This window comes from Oreochromis aureus, linkage group 5 (genome assembly GCF_013358895.1).
Source record: "Oreochromis aureus strain Israel breed Guangdong linkage group 5, ZZ_aureus, whole genome shotgun sequence".
NCBI lineage: Eukaryota > Metazoa > Chordata > Actinopteri > Cichliformes > Cichlidae > Oreochromis > Oreochromis aureus.
In genome coordinates this window covers 23,707,956-23,729,390 of record NC_052946.1, presented here as the reverse complement: position 1 = coordinate 23,729,390, position 21,435 = coordinate 23,707,956, and the positions used below count along the sequence as shown (strand labels likewise).

The 21,435-nt window shown below is 40.7% G+C and overlaps 2 protein-coding genes across 6 annotated transcripts in view; one reads left to right on the top strand and one right to left on the bottom strand.

The window, feature by feature from the left end:
- LOC116316503 overlaps positions 1-21,435 on the top strand; it is a 33,713-nt gene that overhangs the window by 1,808 nt on the left and 10,470 nt on the right. Inside the window, exons 1-2 of one of the 2 annotated variants that reach the window (XM_039611784.1) lie at positions 17,841-17,939; positions 18,170-18,252. The gene's annotated coding sequence lies outside the window, so the exon portion shown is untranslated. Of the gene's footprint in view, positions 1-1,653; positions 1,728-17,840; positions 17,940-18,169; positions 18,253-21,435 lie in introns of those variants that run through there. The other variant, XM_039611787.1, reaches the window with a different exon arrangement.
- On the bottom strand, positions 7,938-21,097 carry znf362a (zinc finger protein 362a). 4 transcript variants are annotated; one of them, XM_031735063.2, is made up of 9 exons: positions 20,955-21,097; positions 17,349-17,412; positions 15,735-15,975; positions 15,341-15,466; positions 13,382-13,706; positions 12,973-13,197; positions 10,052-10,130; positions 9,798-9,956; positions 7,938-9,709 (listed from the first exon to the last, which is right to left on the bottom strand). In XM_031735063.2, the coding sequence occupies exons 2-9, from the start codon at positions 17,409-17,411 to the stop codon at positions 9,590-9,592; spliced, it is 1,338 nt and encodes a 445-aa protein (XP_031590923.1). In that variant the 5' UTR covers position 17,412; positions 20,955-21,097; the 3' UTR covers positions 7,938-9,589. The 4 variants fall into 4 exon arrangements, with proteins under 4 accessions (XP_031590923.1, XP_039467717.1, XP_039467715.1 ...); XM_039611783.1 differs by having other exon boundaries at positions 15,735-15,942; XM_039611781.1 differs by lacking the exon at positions 20,955-21,097 and adding an exon at positions 20,236-20,926.

Below are 21,435 nucleotides of genomic sequence, written 5' to 3'. Positions count from 1 at the left end.
TTATCAGTTTCTGCTATTACTGGTGAACAAACTGCCCCAGGGCCTCCTCCTGGTGGGACATGCCCGGAACACCTCACCCAGGAGTCATCCTTGTCAGATGCCCAACCCTACCTCAACTGGCTCCTTTCGATGTGGAGGAGCAGTGGCTCTGCTCAGAGCCCCTAATGGATGGCTGAACTCCTCACCCCATCTCTAAGAGAGAGGCCAGCCACCCTTAGGAGAAAGCTCATTTCCACCACTTGTATCCGCTATCTCGTGCTAGGTGAGGGTGGGGAAAGATTGACCGGTAAATCAAGAGCTTTGCTTTTACGCTCAGCTCTCTCTTCACCACAATGGACCAGTACAGCGTCCACATCAATGCAGCACCAATCCATCAGTTGATCTCCCATTCCCCTCTCCCCTCACTCATGAACAAGACCCAGAGATACTTAAAACCACATTATTCCTCCTGTAGCGGAGGTTCGACTAACAGATGGACACTCCTTTTCATTACCCTGGCACAGAGTTTCCTGGGAAGGCTGATGAGTATGATTCCCCTATAGTTAGAGCACAGCCTCCAGTCCCACTTCTTAAAGATGGGACTCACCACTCTGGTCTGCCAGTCCAAAGGTACCACTCCTGATTTCCATGCAACATTGCAGAGGTGTTTCAACCAAGACAACCCTACAACATCCAGAGCCTTCAGAAACTCAGGGCGAACTTCATCCACCCTAGGGGCCCTGCCACCAAGGAGTTGTTTAACTGCCTCAGTGACCTCACCCCCAGTTATGGACGAGTCTTTCTGCTGATCACCTGGACTCTGCTCCCTCTACGGAAGATGTGTCAGTGGGATTAAGAAGGTCCTCGAATCACAAAATGCAGTTAGAACATTCTGTACAATAGATGGCGTACACAGTTGGGTATCTCTTGTATTAAAAGACTAGAAAACAGCAAAAACATGACATTATGGAGCATTCCATTCAGTCAGATCAGCTTAACACACAGAAGAGCTTAAAATTTCCCATGACATTCCTCCTTTATCATCATTTATTGATCACATAGGTACAACGTCTTTACAAAGACACAAACAATATATTTAAAAAAACAACAACAACAACAACAACAAAAAAACAGACAATCTAACTAGGTTCAATCTAGGTCATCTGTGAGTCATACGGAAAGCAAACGGATGTTTTCATGCAGAATAGGCAGCTTTAATGTGTAGGAGTTGTTAGAAGAATCAAAACAGAGACAAAACACATACATCTGACTCTTCAAAATTATTTTGGCTCATGGGCCCTATGCATCCCACTATGATGTTCAGTGGGTCAGTCCAGCGAAACTCAACTTTAATGTAAGGCCTGGTGGCCAGAAGGCAGCATGGAGCCAAATGCAAGACAATGCGAAGGCAAGGATAGCTTCTCACTAGTTTATTGTGTATATACACAATTAACAGTGACATGGTGTGAATTTAGGAGCCATGATTCGTTCGTGTGACCTGCAATGAGTCTCTGGGGGGAAGGGACACTGCAACAGAAGGAGAGATCTGTTAGTGGTCGAGACAGTAAACAGTAACACTGGAATGGAGAGTGGCTTGAGTTTCCAGGCGAGAAGCCGTGATGAGGAAATCTGAGTGAGTGTCCAGGAGCAAGCAATTTCCAACCTGTTTTCCAGGTGCAATAGGAGCCGGTGGCAGGAGGAAAGGCAGGTGAGACGGTGAAACTCCAGAGAAGCGTGATGCCAAACAGGTGAGTAATCCTGAGGGTGAGATCAGTAGAGTCAGAGTAAACATAGTTGCCACTACCCTGCGGAGGGGTTGGAAACTCTCAATTCATTCTGAAGGTAGTGAATAGCTTGTGTTACAATTGTGAGATTACCCTGTGTCATGTGTGTGTGCTTTAGGTGTGGTGCAATTTCAAACGTCAGCTAAGCAAGAGTAGGTGCACATTTCTCATGTGCCTCCACCCCAGCCCCATGCTAATCATCAGTAGTGTTGTCCCTGCTGCAATTCCTAGCCCAATATCACCACCTTAAAAAGATGTCCGAGTCATTTTATCCTGTTTTGTAGCCACCTCTTCCTCCGAGCTTGATACATGGTGCTCATATGGAGCTCTTTTTCCTTTTCCTTCTTCTGATGGGGTTTGAGTTTAATGTCAACATCAAAGGCAGGATGCCTGACCTTTATAGTTTGGCCTCTTGGAAAGACAGCTTCTCTTGACCTCTGCTGCTATCTCCTCTCGGAGAACCCAGGTCTGCAGTTCGGTCAGTACCACTGTGCACGGTGAACACTTCAGTCAGATGAGCTTAATGCTCCTGAACAGGATTATCATCCTTTAATTTGCCTGCAGAGATTTTTGCATTGTCCATGAGTGGAGGAAATTCCTTCTGCAACTCATTACATAGGGATGCTACTGTGATCCTATAGGCCTGATTATTGTTATATCCCAATCATGATGCTGTCTGTTAACATCTCCTGTAGGACATGTGCCTGAAATTTCTGCCCAGTCTCCCTCTCCCAACTTTATAACCAGCAGGTGCCTCAGCTCTGCCATGGAGTCTGAACATGTTTTTTTTTTTCTTTTTATTCTTAAGGCGATTGTACAGCTTATAGCATCATTTTCTTTTCAACCAAACTGTTCTCCTACATTTCAGCCTTTTGACAAATTAGTTGGGTTTCGAACATTTCTTACTCAAACGTCTTTCTTAACCCATAAAAGCAGTATGTTTCTCTGGATATCAATGAATCGATGATATGCTACTGTCATGAAATGAACATGATGGGATGCATCCATGAGGCGTTGTGGGTGGAAAAACTGTTTGCTTTAAGTTTAAATCCTGTGTGTCCCTGGAGTTTGCCTGGATTGTCAATTGTTGTTAGCTGTAGACAGCGAGCTCTCTTATTTCAGTTGCTCTGGGAGTGTTCGAAATACAAATGAGTGGTGAATGTACTTAATCAGAAGTGCCAGGACAGACTTAAGAGCAACTGGAAAAGTCACATCTCAAATTCAATTCAATTCAATTCAATTCAATTTTATTTATATAGCGCCAAATCACAACAATCGCCTCAGGGCGCTTTATATTGTACAGTAGATTGTACAATAATAGATACAGAAAAAAACCCAAAATCATATGACCCCCTATGAGCAAGCACTTTGGCGACAGTGGGAAGGAAAAACTCCCTTTTAACAGGAAGAAACCTCCGGCAGAACCAGGCTCAGGGAGGGGCGGGGCCATCTGCTGCGACCGGTTGGGGTGAGAGAAGGAAAACAGGATGAAAGACATGCTGTGGAAGAGAGACAGAGATTAATAACAGATATGATTCAATGCAGAGAGGTTTATTAACACATAGTGAGTGAGAAAGGTGACTGGAAAGGAAAAACTCAATGCATCATGGGAATCCCCCGGCAGCCTACTCCTATTGCAGCACAACTAAGGGAGGATTCAGGGTCACCTGGTCCAGCCCTAACTATACACTTTAGCAAAAAGGAAAGTTTTAAACCTAATCTTAAAAGTAGAGATAGTGTCTGTCTCCCAAATCCAAACTGGAAGCTGGTTCCACAGAAGAGGGGCCTGAAAACTGAAGGCTCTCCCTCCCATTCTACTTTTAAATACTCTAGGAACAGCAAGTAGGCCTGCAGTGCGAGAGCCAAGTGCTCTAATAGGGTGATATGGTACTACAAGGTCATTAAGATAAGATGGGACCTGATTTTTTTAAGACCTTGTATGTGAGGAGCAGGATTTTGAATTCAATTCTGGATTTAACAGGAAGCCAATGAAGGGAAGCCAAAACAGGAGAAATATGCTCTCTCTTTCTAGTCCCTGTCAGGACTCTTGCTGCAGCATTTTGGATTAACTGAAGGCTTTTCAGGGAGGTTTTAGGACAGCCTGATAATAATGAATTACAGTAGTCCAGCCTGGAAGTAATAAATGCATGAACTAGTTTTTCAGCATCACTAAGAGACAGGATATTTCTAATTTTAGAGATACTGCGCAAATGGAAGAAAGCAGTCCTACATATTTGTTTAATATGTGCATTGAAGGACATGTCCTGGTCAAAAATGACTCCAAGGTTCCTCACAGTGTTACTGGAGGCCAAGGTAATGCCATCCAGAGTAAGAATCTGATCTGCTTAGATACCATATTTCTAAGGTTTTCAGGGCCGAGTACAATAACCTCAGTTTTATCTGAATTAAGAAGCAGAAAGTTAGCGGCCATCCAGGTCTTTATGTCTTTAAGACATTCCTGCAGTTTAAGTAATTGGTGTGTGTTATCTGGCTTGATGGACAGATAGAGTTGGGTGTCATCAGCATAGCAGTGGAAATGTATACTATGTCTTCTAATGATACTGCCTAGGGGAAGCATGTATAATGTAAACAGAATTGGTCCTAGCACTGAACCCTGTGGAACACCATAATTGACCTTAGTGTGTGAAGAGGACTCTCCATTTACATGCACAAATTGGAGTCTATTAGATAGATATGATACAAACCACTGCAGTGCAGTACCTGTAATACCTACTGCATGTTCTAATCGCTCTAATAGGATATTATGGTCAACAGTATCGAACGCTGGACTGAGGTCTAGCAGGACAAACACAGAGATGAGTCCACTGTCAGAGGCCATAAGAAGATCATTTGTAACCTTCACTAAAGCTGTTTCTGTGCTGTGATGAGCTCTGAAACCTGACTGAAACTCTTCAAATAAGACTTTCCTCTGCAGATGATCTGTTAGCTGTTTGACTACTACTCTTTCAAGGATTTTTGATATGAAAGGAAGGTTGGAGATTGGCCTATAATTAGCTAAGAGAGCTGGGTCTAGAGATGGCTTTTTAAGTAAAGGTTTAATTAGAACCAGCTTGAAGGCCTGTGGTACATAACCGATTATTAGAAATGGGTTGATTGAAGAAGATTTAAGATTGAAGCATTAATTAATGGCAGGACTTCTTTGAGCAGTTTTGTAGGAATGGGGTCTAAAAGACACGTTGATGGTTTGGAGGAAGTAATTATTGAAGTTAACTCAGAAAGATCAATTGGAGAAAAAGAGTCTAAATGAATATCAGTGATACTGAAAGTAGCTGTTGATAATATTACATCTGTGGGATGATTATTGGTAATTTTTTCTCTAATGATTAAAATTTTATTTGTGAAGAAGTTCAAGAATTCATTACTAGTTAATGCTAAAGGGATGGTTGGCTCAACAGTGCTCTGACTTTTTGTCAGCCTGGCTACAGTGCTGAAGAGAAACCTGGGGTTGTTCTTATTTTCTTCAATCAGTGACGAATAGTAAGATGTTCTGGCTTTGCGGAGGGCTTTCTTATAAAGCAACAAACTATTTCTCCAGGCTAAATGATGATCCTCTAAATTTGTGACACGCCATTTCCTCTCCAGTTTACGAGTTATCTGCTTTAGGCTACGTGTTTGAGAATTATACCACGGAGTCAGGTACTTCGGATTTGAGGCCTTAGTTTTCACAGGAGCTACAGTATCCAGAGTCGTACGTAGTAAGGAGGTAAAATTATTAACAAGATAATCAACCTCTGTTGGCATAGCGTTCAGATAGCTGCTCTGCTCTGTGTTGGTACAGGGCATTGAAGATGATAACAGTGGGTGGATTATATTCTTAAACTTAGTTACAGCACTTTCAGAAAGACATCTACTGTGATAAAGTCTACTCTCCACTGCTGTGTAATCAATTATTGTAAATGTAAATGTTATCAGGAAATGATCAGACAGCAGAGGGTTTTCAGGAAACACTGTTAAATGTTTAGTTTCTATGCCATATGTTAAAACAAGATCTAGAGTGTGATTAAAGTGGTGGGTTCTTTAACATTTTGAGAGAAGCCAATTGAGTCTAATAACAGATTAAATGCCATGTTGAGGCTGTCATTTTAGCATCTACATGGATGTTAAACTCACCCACAATAATTATGAATTGAATTCAAAATCCTGCTCCTCACATACAAGGTCTTAAATAATCAGGCCCCATCTTATCTTAATGACCTTGTAGTACCATATCACCCTATTAGAGCACTTGGCTCTCGCACTGCAGGCTTACTTGTTGTTCCTAGAGTATTTAAAAGTAGAATGGGAGGGAGAGCCTTCAGTTTTCAGGCCCCTCTTCTGTGGAACCAGCTTCCAGTTTGGATTCAGGAGACAGACACTATCTCTACTTTCAAGATTAGGCTTAAAACTTTCCTTTTTGCTAAAGCATATAGTTAGGGCTGGACCAGGTGACCCTGAATCCTCCCTTAGTTATGCTGCAATAGACGTAGGCTGCTGAAGGATTCCCATGATGCATTGAGTTTTTCCTTTCCGGTCACCTTTCTCACTCACTATGTGTTAATAGACCTCTCTGCATTGAATCATATCTGTTATTAATCTCTGTCTCTCCTCCACAGCATGTCTTTATCCTGTTTTCCTTCTCTCACCCCAACCGGTCGCAGCAGATGGCCCCGCCCCTCCCTGAGCCTGGTTCTGCCGGAGGTTTCTTCCTGTTAAAAGGGAGTTTTTCCTTCCCACTGTCGCCAAAGTGCTTGCTCATAGGGGGTCATATGATTTTGGGTTTTTTTCTGTATCTATTATTGTACAATCTACTGTACAATACTAAGGCGCCTTGAGGCGACTTTTGTTGTGATTTGGTGCTATATAAATAAAATTGAATTGAATTGAATTGAATTAATTATCTGAGCTGAGCACTAAAGCAGATAAAAAGTCTGAGAAATCAGAGAGAAACTCTGTGTAAGGCCCAGGTGGTCGATAGATGATAACAAGTAAGACTGGTTTCTGAGTTTTACAGCTGGGGTGGACGAGGCTAAGCATCAGGATTTCAAATGAATTAAAAGTCTGTCTTGGTCTTTCGTTGATTAATAGGCTGGTGTGAAAAATTGCTGCCACACCGCCCCCTCGGCCTGTGCTTCGAGATTTCTGGTAGTTAGAATGACTCGGGGGTGTTGATTCATTTAAACTAACATAATCATCCTGCTGCAACCAGGTTTCTGTAAGGCAGAGTAAATCGATTTGTTGATCAATTATTAAGTCATGTACTAACAGAGACTTGGAGGAGAGAGACCTAATATTTAATAATCCACATTTCACTGTTTTACTCTTTGGTTCAGATGTGGATACTGTATTGTTCTTTCTTTGTGATTTTTTTTTATGTTTAAGTTGTTTGTTGCTGGTTTTTAGTTTGTTTTTTGTCTGTTTGGGAGCTGACACAGTCTCTATGGAGATGGGGTTTGGGGGCGGTAACAAAGCATAAAGTGACTCCTGTCTGGAAGCAACTTCAGTGCACAGTGTGTGAAGTTGGAAGTACCCAATGATACCCGATGATAGTGCTCACAGTGATCAGAGACTTTAGCTGTACAAGTGCACTTTCTTGATTTTATTCCACATCAATTTCATAAACTGATAATGCAAATACAAGTTCTTTGCTCCTGTTTGCATCAACTACAATGTGTAGTTTCAGATATGCCCCCACAGTTGTCACTAAAGAGAATCTTTTTGATCAACCCTAAACCACTTTTTCTTTAAAGGAAGTTGTCAAAACATAGTCGTCATCTGTATAAAGAACAAGATAAGTGATGTGAAGTCCACACCTTAGAATCACATTTACTCTTATGCCACAGAAGTTGGTCTAATGGACTATGACCAGTGTGACATGACTTTTGCTATGAGGACTGATAAGGTGACTTGTACAGCATTTTCTTTCATTAGTTTACAATATAGTAAAACCTTTGTTGTATTGGACTAAATGTGCAATGTTTGCTCAGTTCCACTATGGTTCACCTGGCTGAGCAAGTGATCTATACGCCTGTAAGGGACTGGGTTAAATTTCCTGTGAGTCATTCCTCCACACCTCTGTCACCTGAAGTCTTTTTTTCTTGCTTATTTTGTTTATGTGCAACCACAAAAGCGAAGAGGGGAGGGGGGAAAAGACTTTTACAACTATTTAATATAAAATGGGTTGACAGTAGGTATAGTTTATTTACAGTATACGTCATGCTATAACATAAAAGGCAAATGTAAAGCCAACAACAAAATGAAATGTAGAATTGTAACAAAGTTAAGGCTTAAATGCATATAAAATGACAAAATATTCATTCATAAATCAATGAAAAAATTCATATTCAAATAAGGTTGATGCTTTGATTACACAACCAAAAAGGAAAAAGCTTATTGTCAAATAACGGTGGTGGAAGTCTTGCCACCACATTGGTTTATTTTAAAACCAGATTAAATACAAAACGGACAAAACAAAGTGCACACAACACACACACTCACACACACACACACACACAAACAAATATAAATTTGGCAAGATAAGTGATTATACATTGTCTTTTTTTCAGTTTTAACTTAAACTGAGAGTAACACATGTTTGGGTTACAACATATAACATTTTTTAACTCCGCCCATAAGAAGCAAAAACCTCTCTGATTTTAAATTTGGCCACTGTGAAGCACTGTACTGCTCCTATCTTGCATCTTCCATTTGCACTGCCCATCAGAGTCACACATATATGTGCGGGTTCTGCGTCAAACGGACTTCTATGTTGAGCATCATCTCGGTCTTCAGTGGAACAGTCCACGGTATTCATGCCCCAAGGTGGCGCATCAGGTTGAGAGCATGACCAGGAGCATACTCATTTATTTTTAACCATAAACCTTCAATTCATAACACAGAGCTTTACAGTCACTTTCTGAGGGTTGTTTTTGGGTTTTTTGCCTTTTATGGGTGGAGTAATGAAACATTGTTCCTTGCATTTGTAACACTACTGAATGCAGAACCTCTTGCATTAGTTGTGTGACAGCTTCCATTTCATTTTTCAGTGGCTTGGAGGTTTATTTAGTATCTTTTTATGAGACGGTTTATAACACTCCTCATCATTCAGAACTTTTAAACCTTGACCAGATTAAACTGAGTTCTCCAGGATTGCTTTGAGCAATATTTGTTTAACAATACAAAAACAAAAATTAAAAAAAAAAAAGAATTAAAACTATAATGAGTCACAGCGGCTCAGGTTGAACTTGGCAGCAGGCTGAAAAGAATAAGAATAATAAGATGTGTGTATTACGGTTGTGTGGTTGATGAAACGTTGCTGACAAAGCTGACATGAGAAGTGGCACGATATACATGAATAGCTACACAGTATATAAGCATTCACTTTTATGTTAACTTGGCCACTCAGCTAATGGAAGACTATTTCTGATGCAAATATATTTATTTTGTAAAGATTTGAGTAAAGAAAGTAAAGGACTGTATAAAAAAGACAAATAAATCTGTGAAACACACACAAAAAAAAGGTTAAAAAGGTTTTCCATGTAGCTGCCTGGAGCATTTTTTTTTCCTGTGAAGTCACATAGAAAAATGAAATTTTAGGCCTGTGATTTTCAGGCCGGAAAGTGCTGAGAAATCATCTTTGGATGCCCCCGATAATACTATCTGGTCAGCAAGGAAGGACAGGAGGATATACTCAATAAAAGAGCACCTCGTCACAAAATACTGGCAATCTGGCACATGTTTTTGGATCCCAGTAGCGGGCTGTGTGGTTCATCAGAGGACCAAAGTGACGATGTCACAGAAAACAGGAGGGCAGGAGACGCGTGAGGGGCTCAGATGAGGGAGATCCGTATAGGGATGGCGGGAGAGTCTGTCCTGTGATGAGGGGAGTGATGAGACACCACGTGTTCCACCACTGCATGTTTAGACATGTGTTTCATAAGGTAGGTCTCCTGAGAAGAAGCAGAGGAAAGCTTTTTAGATGTGACCGCTGCCCCTTATAATTGAGGCTTAAAAATATGACTCGGGTTTCGAACTCACAGAGGTGTACGACCTGCCGCACATGCTGCAGCAGTAGGCCTTGGCGTTTTTTATGGCATGTGCAGACAAGTGTATTTGAAGCGAGGCAGAGTCTGAGTAGGCACGGTAACAGTTGGAACATTTGAAGGGCTTGTCTTTGTTGTGCTGCCTCTGGTGAGACTTTAGAGAGAAAAGAAAACATGCACACAAAGCCGAACTGTCGTCAGGCACGTTTAAGAAAAAGAAGAAAGCATGTCACATTCATGTTTACCTACCTGCAGATTAGACAGCTGAGTAAAAGCTTTTTCACATCCAGGATGGGCACATTTATAAGGCCGATCACCCGTGTGGATTCTGAAATGAGAAAAATGAACCAACAGCTGAGACGGGAAGCCGGCAGCTTGTAGATGTTTGCAATCTACTTTGTTTTGAATGAATTCAAATGACTGCTCAAGTTACAAGGACTTCTGCACAGCAATGAACAATAAGTGTCTTCAGTGAGGTTAACTCAGTCATGGAAAGTGGAAAAAAAATACCAGCAAAAAGCAACACAGATGCTTGAAAGAATGGTCGACCTTTAAAATAAAGTCTGTCCTCTGAAGCAAGAAAGAGACTTCTTTCCACTTTTAAGTCTGTACATGATGATGGCAATGTGATTTATATCCATGCGTCCACAGGAAGCTTACATATTATATGATATGTTTATGATTGAGACGTGAGATCCATTACACATTTTAAAACTCTTATTTAACACTGTGTGTCGTTTGCTCAGGCTGGGTGGCCTCCTTTGTCTTGTCATAAACTCGTATACTCTCATTTATAGAGTTGATTTTGATTTTTTCTTATTCACTGACTTCCTTCTCTCACGCCAACCGGTCGCAGCAGATGGCCGCCCCTCCCTGAGCCTGGTTCTGCTGGAGGTTTCTTCCTGTTAAAAGGGAGTTTTTCCTTCCCACTGTCGCCAAAGTGCTTGCTCATAGGGGGTCATATGATTGTTGGGTTTTTTTCTGTATCTATTATTGTACGATCTACTGTGCAATATAAAGCGCCTTGAGGCGACTGTTGTTGTGATTTGGCGCTATATAAATAAAATTGAATTGAATCGAATTGACTTACAGTCACCAAAAAGTTCAATTTAATTCAATTTCATTTATGTAGCGTCAAATCACAACAACAGTTGCTTCAGGGCACTTTACACAGTAAGTTTACACAGTAACCCTATAATAATACAAAAAAAAATAAAAAATAGAGAAAATCCCAAAAATCATATGACCTCCTATGGGCAAGCACATTCTGGCGACAGTGGTAAGAAAAAACTCCCTTTTAACAGGAAGAAACCTCCGGCAGAACCAGGTTCAGGGAGGGGCGGCCATCTGCTGCGGCCGGTTGGGGGTGAGGTGAGGAAGACAGGACAAGAGAGACACTGTGGAAGAGAGCCAGAGATTATTAATGTGAGAAGTTATTGTTCATTTCTTCTGTTTGCCCCAAAGGTTTGCACTGAACTTGGAAAAAGAGCAATCAAATTTTCAGTTTCTTTCTCCTTGAATCAGCTGCAGAATCAACTAAAACTTAAGGGAATTTAAGGCCATTTTAAGTGAGTTCAATGCAATTACTTTAGCCTGCAAATGTTTTGCTGGAATATTATTACCTAGAAAAATTACTTTTACTGCTTTTATTGACACCTACGTTAATAAACTTTGGTTGTTTCTGCATTTTTGGGGTTTTTTTTGTTATTGCCTGGTGAATGAATTTGGATGTATATGTAATTGGTGCAGTTTATAGTAGGATGGTGCCATTCATAAAGACCTGGTGCCAATTTGGTGGTTTTACAGCTGATTGCAAAGACAAAAACTGTGATCATAATCTTCTATTGTCCAAAGTATGTGTTCAGTATAAGTTCATGTAATTATCTGTCAAAGTTAGAAACAACGCTGTCTTCATGACATGAAAAACTCTACACTTTGCTAACCCATTACTCTCACTTCATGTTAAACCCCTGTGGACTTCTGATGGTTCTGCCTCTTGTGGATGCTCTCTATGTGATCATGTTTATGACTTCTTGCGGATAACCCTAATTAGTTTTGGATTTTCCATCAGTTGATTCATTTTTAGTATTACACGACTTTTCAGTTTTTTGTTGCTTGCATCAAAATTCAGAATGAACACACACAAAAAAAAAAGTATTTCTCAGTGTCTGCCTTTGTTATGTTGTCATGGAACTATTTAAATTAAATACAGGGTTTAAATGAGTTTAAAAAAGATGCATTTTCTTTTCTTCGCTTGTACCTGGTTGGCTGCCCTTTTGCTTTGAACTGCCTTTAATCTTTACGGCATAGATTCATCGAGGTGCTGGAAACATTCCTCAGAGATTTTGGACCATATTGATATGATAGCACATTTGTCGGCGACACATCCACGATGCCAATCTTGCCACTCCAAAGTTGCTCGATTTGATTGAGATCTAGAGACTCTGGAGGCCATTCGAGTACAATGAACTCACTGTCATGTTCGTGAAACCAGTTTGAGGTGATTTGAACTTTGTGTAATGGTGTGTTATCCTGCTGAAAGCAGCCATCTAAGTACCCGTGGGACTAAGGGGTCCAAAGCGTGCCAAGGAAATATCCCCCACACCATTACAACATTGTTTATGCCAAATTCTTACCCTACAATCCAGATGTGGTATCAGAATTTAAGAATCTGAGGCCAGACAATGTTTATTCCAATCCTCTGTTGTCCAGTTTTGGTGAAGTTCAGTTTCCTGCTCTTAGCTGACAGGAGTGGCGTCTGGTGTGGTCTTCTTCTACTATAAGCTCATCTGCTTCAAGTTCTAAAGTAGTGTTTGTTCAGAGAAGTAGTTGAACAGGCAAACCTAATAAAATGAATGTTTATTTGTAGATTTCACAGAGAATTCCGGGCTGTACACCAGGCTCAAACGTCAGCTCCTGTTCTTACAAGTTACCATTATTTATAGAGTCATTCACCCTACATACAAAATAAATATGTCAAGTTCACGCATATATTTTCTCTCATGTTGTAGTATTAAGTGATTATCCTCATTAGGAAACATTGAACTGTAGGGAAAGATCCAGCTGTCACGTTAAAATAGGACTTGTCTATATATGTTCCCTGTGCTTTTAGAAGATGACAACATAATTGCAAAACAAACTGTCACAAATACACCATAACCATTTCAGACCTGGTGTGCTGCTGAAGGTGGGAGAGCTGGCGAAAACATTTCTCACAGTAGGTACAGCGATAAGGTTTGACGCCCAGGTGTATGCGCAGGTGCTGGGCTAGGTAGGACGCGTTCGCAAAGGACTTGGTGCAGTGAGGACACTTGTGAGCCTTCGCCTCTGTGTGTGTTTTGGAGTGAATCTGCATGTCTGACTTAGAGAAGAAGGTCAGCGGACAAACTTTACACCTGTGTCAAAAACAGAAACAGAGATGCACTTGTCAATATTCTTCCAACCCCCATTATTCCAAAAAAAGCAGAAGTGTCGTCAAACCACTTTAGAGTTTCTTTGCATGTTAAAGCTATGAGGAAGCGCTGTCTTAAATTATTATTGGACTGAAACGAGCTGCTGTAAATGCAGGTCCTTTGCTACCTATAGGTTTTTCCCTCTTTGGCAGCAATGGTGATGCACGACTGGTCGTTGCCTGAGGCTAGAAATGGGTAGGGCACCACCAAAAGAGATGACCCGTTCTCTGCCTTAATCTTCTTGCGTCCTCGTTCCTGCTTCGGAGGAGGACCAAGGAGTCCCACGAGTCCACCGCTGTTTTTCCCAGGCTCCATGCCGTGGCCGGCCAACCCTGAGATGAGGTGAGGGGAGGGAGCTCCACCCAGCCGGCTGTGGCTGCTTGAGGTGGGCGTGGTGGGGGTGATGATCTCCGAGGTGTTTAGGTTGCCTGTTCTGGATGCCAGCGCCACACCTAATAGATGGAAGACAAAGACATGATTGCAAAGTGATTGCCTTTCAGCTGGCATAAATCCAGAGAGGATCGAATAGATATTCACAGACATTTCATATTTCCTGGGATCCCCAAACGTTTCATTTTAAATCAACAGTGAAAATGGGAAAAAAAAACATCTGTGTAGTGATTCATTAGCTTGTAGAACAACCTTTAACACCAGTAACTTGAAGTAACTGTTTTCTCTTTGACATCATTCTTCATTACAGTGTGTCTTCAGTTCGCTGAGGTTAGATTAAGGTACTGCCACAAAATTTTGAGGTGTGGACTTTGTAACACTGTGATTTTTCCTTTTTCAGCCTTTCTGTTGTAGATTTTGCTGCTGTGCTTGTGATCTATCTTGTCCCGTTGCATGACTTTTGGTATACAGAGGAGCTCATGGTTGACTGTAGGACCTCAAAGTGCCTGTGGCTGAAAAACAAGCCCAAATCATCCCCACTCCACTACCATGCTTGACAGTTGCTATGAGGGGAGTGTGTTTAAATGCTGTGCGTTATGGTCAAACATCTCTACTTTGTTTCAGGACTGATTTGTTCAGATGCAACTTTTGAAACCTAAGGTTTTCTTCCAACAATCCTTCAAACTAGTTCAGTTTCTCTGAGCATTGCACGGTCTGACCTCGGGGTGAATTTGCTGGGACATCCACTCCTGGGAGGACTGTGGCCTTGTGTTCACACACATACCTGAATGCTTCAGACCAGCAAACCAACAAAACTTCCACTTTTATAGAGGTGCTCACACTTGCTGATCATCAATTATTCGCATGCATTTGATTAGCACCACCTGGTTGCTACTTACCCTTTAACTTCACATGGAAGCAGTAAAAGTGTATTAGTGTTTCCACTTTTTCACAGGACTGCACACACAAGTATTGTTTGCCTGGCGATAGGACTTGGCATGATTTCATTAAGCCGTGACACAGTTTAGGCACCTGGACCCATTAATGGTGTACATTGTAGCATGCCGCAGAAAAACTATGAATTTGCATGTATAGTCAAATGCAAATAACTTGATGCTGCATCTGAGTTTAGTTGATCCATTTTACAATGATGAAATATACCAGTCCGCAGGTGCCAAAGAGCACAGGTAGAGTTTAAACTGCAGTTCCTTAGTTTAGGTTACCATGTGGCTTTGATCACATTGTCTACATCCATCCATCCATTTAAATTCTCTCATCTTAAAATACAACGTGTTCATTATAAAGCTGTGAAATCTTAGTGTTTAAATTTATCTCTGTAAATATGGTAAAAGGTAAATGGACTGGCTCTTATCCAACACTTTGCTACTCAACTTAAGCACTTAAAGCACTTTATAAAACATGCCTCATTGACACCCATTCATTCAATCACTTTTTCTGCACCTAAATGCTTTCTAGCTAACATTTACACACATTGATACACCAAGATGAATACACCGAGAGCATCTTAGAGATCTGTATCTCACCAAGGATACTTTGGCATGAAGACTGGACCAGCTACCCACCAATCTTTTGATTACCACCTGACCTGCTCTACCTCCTGAGCTACAGCCACACCCATAAATATGTTTGTAATTCTGAATAATCAATATATATCTGCAGAAATCTGCATGGTTACCTGAGACGTGGTTTGTTCTAGAAGGATGATCTATGAGTTGACGCAGATGCCAGTCTTCCCATAATCCTCTGGCTTTTATAGCTGCCTTATCATCTAGATTCAAATTTACATCTCCAAGAATACGGCCTGAAAGACACAGGCACACACACAGCCTGTGTAATTACAGTCTAAAGCAATGAAATGACATTACAGTAAAATTATTGAAGAAATGTCCCCAAATCCACCGACAGACACATATATGTGCGCCCTTGCTGATACAACATATATAACTGTAACTTCCTGATATGTGGACATGTGAATAAACTTTTCATTACTAATTATAAGAGCCTTTAATGAGCCAAATGACTCTTTGCAGGGGACTGAGGAAACTGGTGTGCACTTAGCGCTGGAGTACCTGTGACTGAGCTGGAGGCAGGGCGGGCGTGCAGGGCGATATCAGGCTGAGATGGGCTGTGGTTGTGAAGAACAGGCATCTGCTGGGCTTTGGATATTCCATGCTGGCCGCCTTCAGGCTGGCTGGAGGTAGCCAGTAGGGGCTGCTGGGAAGGGGCTGAAGCAGGGGGCAGATGATGTGGTCTGATCTTCTCCGCCATCAGCTGCTCCTTGATTTTATTGATCAATACTAGGTTATCCAGCTGACAGCCAGAAAACAACATTTGTGACAAGAAAACAGCCATCAGTTCAGTCAGTCAGTTCATAAGGAAATGGTTCCCTCTTGTGGCTAACACCTGATATTACATGCGTTTCCAGCCATTTCCCTTTGGAGGCGCTTTTTTTTTTTTTTAATGATTTGTAAAACCAGAAAGAAGCCCAAATAGGTAGTAGCTACTGAATACTGCAGAAAAAAATAAAAAGTGACTTCCTCTGAGTGATCTTAAAGAATCCTTGGTGTCAAGGTTTGTAACACTGTTATTCAAACATACACTTACACTTTCTCTATATTCATTTTATTGACAGTATTCAGGTGGGAAGATTTATGCTAACTGTGTTGCCAAAACTAACAGACAGTTAGCACAACTTAGCTTAGCTTAAAGAATGGGAAAACTGTTAGAAAATAAAAAGCTAGCCTAGCTCTCTCCAAATTAAAAAGCCTTTCCCTACATGTCACAGCTGTTTAACTGCAATAAATAAAAAACCATGAAAATAAATCAGAATGTAGTTTTACACGAAGTTACATATCACCATCACATATCACCATTTAAGGATTTAGTTGTACACAACACTAGTTAGGTGCTTTTTAATTTTTTTTTCATGCTAGGCTAAGCTAAATAGTTTTCTGTATATATATATCTATATATAGATATATATATACAGATACACACACTTCTCATTAGGCACCCTTCCATGAAGATCAGTTATAATGAAGCTTCAGTAAATAGCTCTTCAAGTGGAGGACCAGATCTCTTAGGTCCTTTGTCAGGTTTTTACTGGATTTTTTCCTATTTCTTAGGGACATGACATTCAGATACTGTTTATCTGGTTCATATGAACAGAAGACCTGCTACTTCTTATTTTAATCCTCCACTTGTCCAGTGTCCACTGTACATAAAACCAGGTTTTCAGCTAATACCTCTTTTGGAATCACCTTGTTGGTGTAAAAATACTGTTTTATGCCTACTGTGTTAATTTTGGCATTTTTCGTTCGTATTTAGACACCACACTGGTTGATCGCTTGAGTTTGATGCTTTGTTTATGCTCATAAATCTGTACCTCTGACAATGGTCAGGTACAAGGACTGGAGTAAAAAGTGAAAAAGCAGCCATGGTCCAAAGAACAGCTTTGAGAGTCTGGACAACTATTGCTCAAGACCTATTTAAAATACTACAAGAACATCTGGCTCTTTTGAAGCAAAATATGAAGAAATTAAATATTGAATGCTCTATTTGTCTAGATCATTTAAAAAATATATATATTTAAAACAAAAGCAAAAAATATTCTAATAGTTACAGTCATGTATAGTCTAGTGTTAAGATGTTTAGAAACAAGGGTGAATACCACAGTCACTCACCTGACCAGGCATAGCAGGAGGGGGAGGCCAAAAATAGGGGTTGTTAAAGCGGGGTTCAGCCATCCTGAAATAAATACATAGGGGTTATAAAAAAGGTGAAGGGTGCTGTAAATGCTCAGGACTGAAGAAACATTGGTAATCAGACTTACAAGACGGGGACATCCACATTTACGTGTGATACCTTATCCCTGGTTCCACAGGTGAGTGATTGTTTTTAAGTTTTAAATAACAATGCAGGAAGTTATTTTGAACTCCCTTCACTGATTACCAGTGTGCGGCTCCTCAGATTGATCTTGTTTGAGCCCACTGTTGTGAGAATCCCTGTAAAACGATGTCCTATATATTTATGTGTGGATCTGTTGTTCATGTAGCAAACAGCGGTTAAAACATGTGTCAGTAGCTCTCCACCCGTGCAGCAGCTGACTGTTAGACGTGATAATTTGAGATAATCTTTTCTAGTCTTGTGACAGTATTTTCAAAGAAACCCTGTATGAGTCCTCCTGCTTCCCGAAAAGTGTGTGAGAAAATGCTGTTTTCTCACACTTCATCTTCATCACTGATAGCAGGGAGGATGCTTCCAAGTTGCATTCGGTGAGTTGTTTTTTTTTGTGTGTGAGTGATGTCAGGCTTTTCTTTAAGATCTCCAACCACAAGTCTGCATGATGGGCATGCTGCCCGAGAGAGGCTCGTGCAAGATTACAACAGCTAGCTAGAGCAACAGTTATCAGAGAAAACAGAAATGTTTGAAGCAAAGTGGCTCAGATCGTAATCTCCCGCTCTCTCTGTCTCCTCCTTGACACATGGGGCCCCGGCTGGTTAAGAGTCTGATGGGCAACAGAGCAAAGTTTGCACGGTGTCAGCACAGAGTACAGCAAGACCCAAAAGACAGTGCCTAAACCAGAAGGTCAGTAATCAAATTATAAACACAGACTACTTGTATTGCTTCACAGACACTACATGCTACACTCATTTGTAAATGACTCAGCTGTTAACCCTAATTGTTTTCTTTCCTGGTTGACTATGATGGCACAATGCGGGCACAAACCTAACAGTGCTTTATCGAGTAGCTGGTTTGACCAGGTGGGCAGAAACACTCCTATTTTTCAGGCAAAGAAAGTTACTAACTGCTCAAGTCCTGACCCGATGGCCTTTCTTTCCATAACTTCTCTTTTCAACCCTGTATGAAGTTCTTTTTAAAACATTTCGCATTGCATGCTTTGGCACACATCCCCATTCCTAAGTCTGTTTGACTTAGCAGAGGCAGAACAGAGTCCACATCTGCGAGCCAAGAGAAACAAAACTGATATGTTCAGGGGTACGAGCGTACAGTGCACCCCGCAAAATATTTCTCTAATGATGCCAGTGGGGATACGTTTCAGTTCCCGGACCATTTCTGTCTTAAGGCAGCAGGCTCAGTTTAGGAGTCCGTCTGGTGCTGGACATCTTTCTGTCACTTTCAGACGCGACACCCTGACACACTGAAAACGCTTGCAACAGCAGCCAATCAGCAGGTTAATTTTTACGTTCTATAGAGTCAGGACCGCATTGTTTTGCCTACTTAAGGATTGACTGTGCCAAGTTTGGCCAGATTAGTTTAATTTTTTTGTAGTACTGCATCTGACCTTGAGTATGGCAAGTTAAAGGTGTAATTATTTCCAGTCGGAAGGAAAAAAAAAAAAGACTTGCACATCCAAGCTATGCAGGTGTTTGGGAAAGGAGCTCTTGTGCACACGTAGAGTTTTGCAGTCAATTCCGATTAATGAATCAGATTTAAGAAAATCGTGAAAATGATCTTTTCCCACAGCCCACAGTGACTTTTTAACCACTGATTTTTAGTTTCATTAGTTTTTGCTTCAATATCAGATTGTCTTTTTCAGCCCTACAGCTTCTTAAAATAAAGTAAGTCTAAGTAAAAATTCACGCCAGTATTTATTCTGCTCTCTCTCTAAACTAACAGGTTTACCAACAATATGAAACTTGGTTTCTAAATGGATGACTTATAAGATTTTACTTGTAGAGTTAAAGATTGTGCTTGTGACCAATTATAAAAATAAATCTTTATTTCATTTGAACAACTTTATGTTTACTCTTGCTACAAACACAAAAGTTAATCCAGGTGTTCAAGTTTAAAATGAAGAAAATCGGGTAATGCAACGGCAAGAAATGTCACTTAAAGACATTAATAATGCTGTTTAAAACTCTGAGGTTACTGTGACACTCTTACTGGTTACTGCAGGTGATGAATTAAATAAATCATATGATGCACTTGGACACATCACATCAGTGACCCTTATAGGTTAATGTGGTACTACAGATCAGCTTTAAGTTGACCTGTCACTTTCTGAAATTTATGAGTTTTAAACATATTAATATTTACAGCTGCAGACATGGCAGATTAAAATTCCCTATTTTGGGTTCGTTAATATTTATACCTTGATACTTTGTGGTTATTATGACTATTTATTAATAGCATTATTAATAAGAGAAAAAGGTGTGAATATACACTCAGAAAATAGAAATCACGAAGCTTTTATCAGTGGCTTATGTAGCATAAATAATTGGGTTAAATAACATTTTCCTTCGACTTTTAAAGCTTTATTAAGGCTCCAAAAACAATCATGTTAAACATGCTTCATGTTGTTAATTTTGCATGAACTGTTATTGCATAAGTAGACGAATATATCTGCATAGTTTTTAGATCCTAACGATCACACAGTTGGTTAGTCAGTCCGGGTCTGCTGGCAGCACATTTTAAATCCAGAACATCCTCTTTAAACCTCAATATTTCAGCTTTAAAAATATATCAGACTGCGAGATTGCCTCTAAAAAAATGACACCCAACTTCTCCCTGAAACAAAAGTTGGCGTTAACTTTCCCATTTCTGTACCTGCTCTGCTGATTTAACTCTCCGTTAAAAACAAAAAAGGGATCCGAAACACTGTGCAAATCTTAACCCGAGCAGCTTTAAACACGAGCCGTTCCCTCCGGAGAGACACGATCCTCCGCTCTCCTCGGTCTGTCCGCCGCCTCTCCCACATTCTCAGACAGTTTATTAAAAAATTTCAGACAAAAGGAAAACAAAAATGGCAGCCCAGTCTTATTTTTATAAGCACTGGACGCCATATTCTGCAGATCCGAATATTATAAGCAGATAATTCTCCGGATGTGACTAAACGCTGCTGCGACGCATCTGCTAGCGGCATGTTTGCATTAAGCGTACGAATGATTGTTTACTTTGATTTGCAGGTTTGAATAGCCCGGCTTGAGGAGGAGGAAAAAAAAAAGCCCTGACACTTCCTACAACAATCATCATGCCTTTGCTGAATGCTCTGCAGCTGCTGAGCCATAAATCCAAACGTCGATGATAATCCTGACGCGCCGTGGAAGCTTTAAGTGGCACTGCGGCCGAAAAACCAAGTGATTATTCGCCATTAATGCGCTGCAAATGCGCTTTTTTAAATTCCAACTTTTGCATGACTTAAATAGAAACGGTGACGAAGCGACACGGAGCAGCTGCGTGTGTGTGTGTGAGCGAGAGAGAGAGGGGGTAAGGAGGGTAAAAAAAGCAAAAAGAGGCAGAGAAATTGCATCGAGTGGCCAACATACCTGAACCAGCGAGCAAGGAAATAATTTTTTAAAAAGGATTAGAGTCTTCTTTCTGCTCGCTCTCAGTCGGACTTCAAATCTTCCGGGTCGCCTGCTGTTCACTTCTGGGTGCTGCAGGCGAGGAATTGTTCAGTGTAAAAACACTGCGCTCAAACAGATTTTTTAACCCATTTTCTGGCTTCTGGTTTCCTCGCAGATGCTGAACGTGTGCGCATTTGCGCTGTAGCGTTAGATACAAATTGGAAAAGTTCACATTTATCTGTGCACTGATTGTTTGGCAGTAATGAATTTTATCTTATTTTATTTTATATATTTGCATGTGCAAGGGTGTCTCTTTCTTGTGTCATCACTGAGAACAGACGTGCACACAAATAATAAAACAAGTTTTATTGCTGAGTTTTTTGTTTTGCTTTTGGTTTGGGTTTGTTTTTTTTTCCTCCATCAGAGAGATAGAGGTGGGGTAACAAGTGTGCAGCCTAAC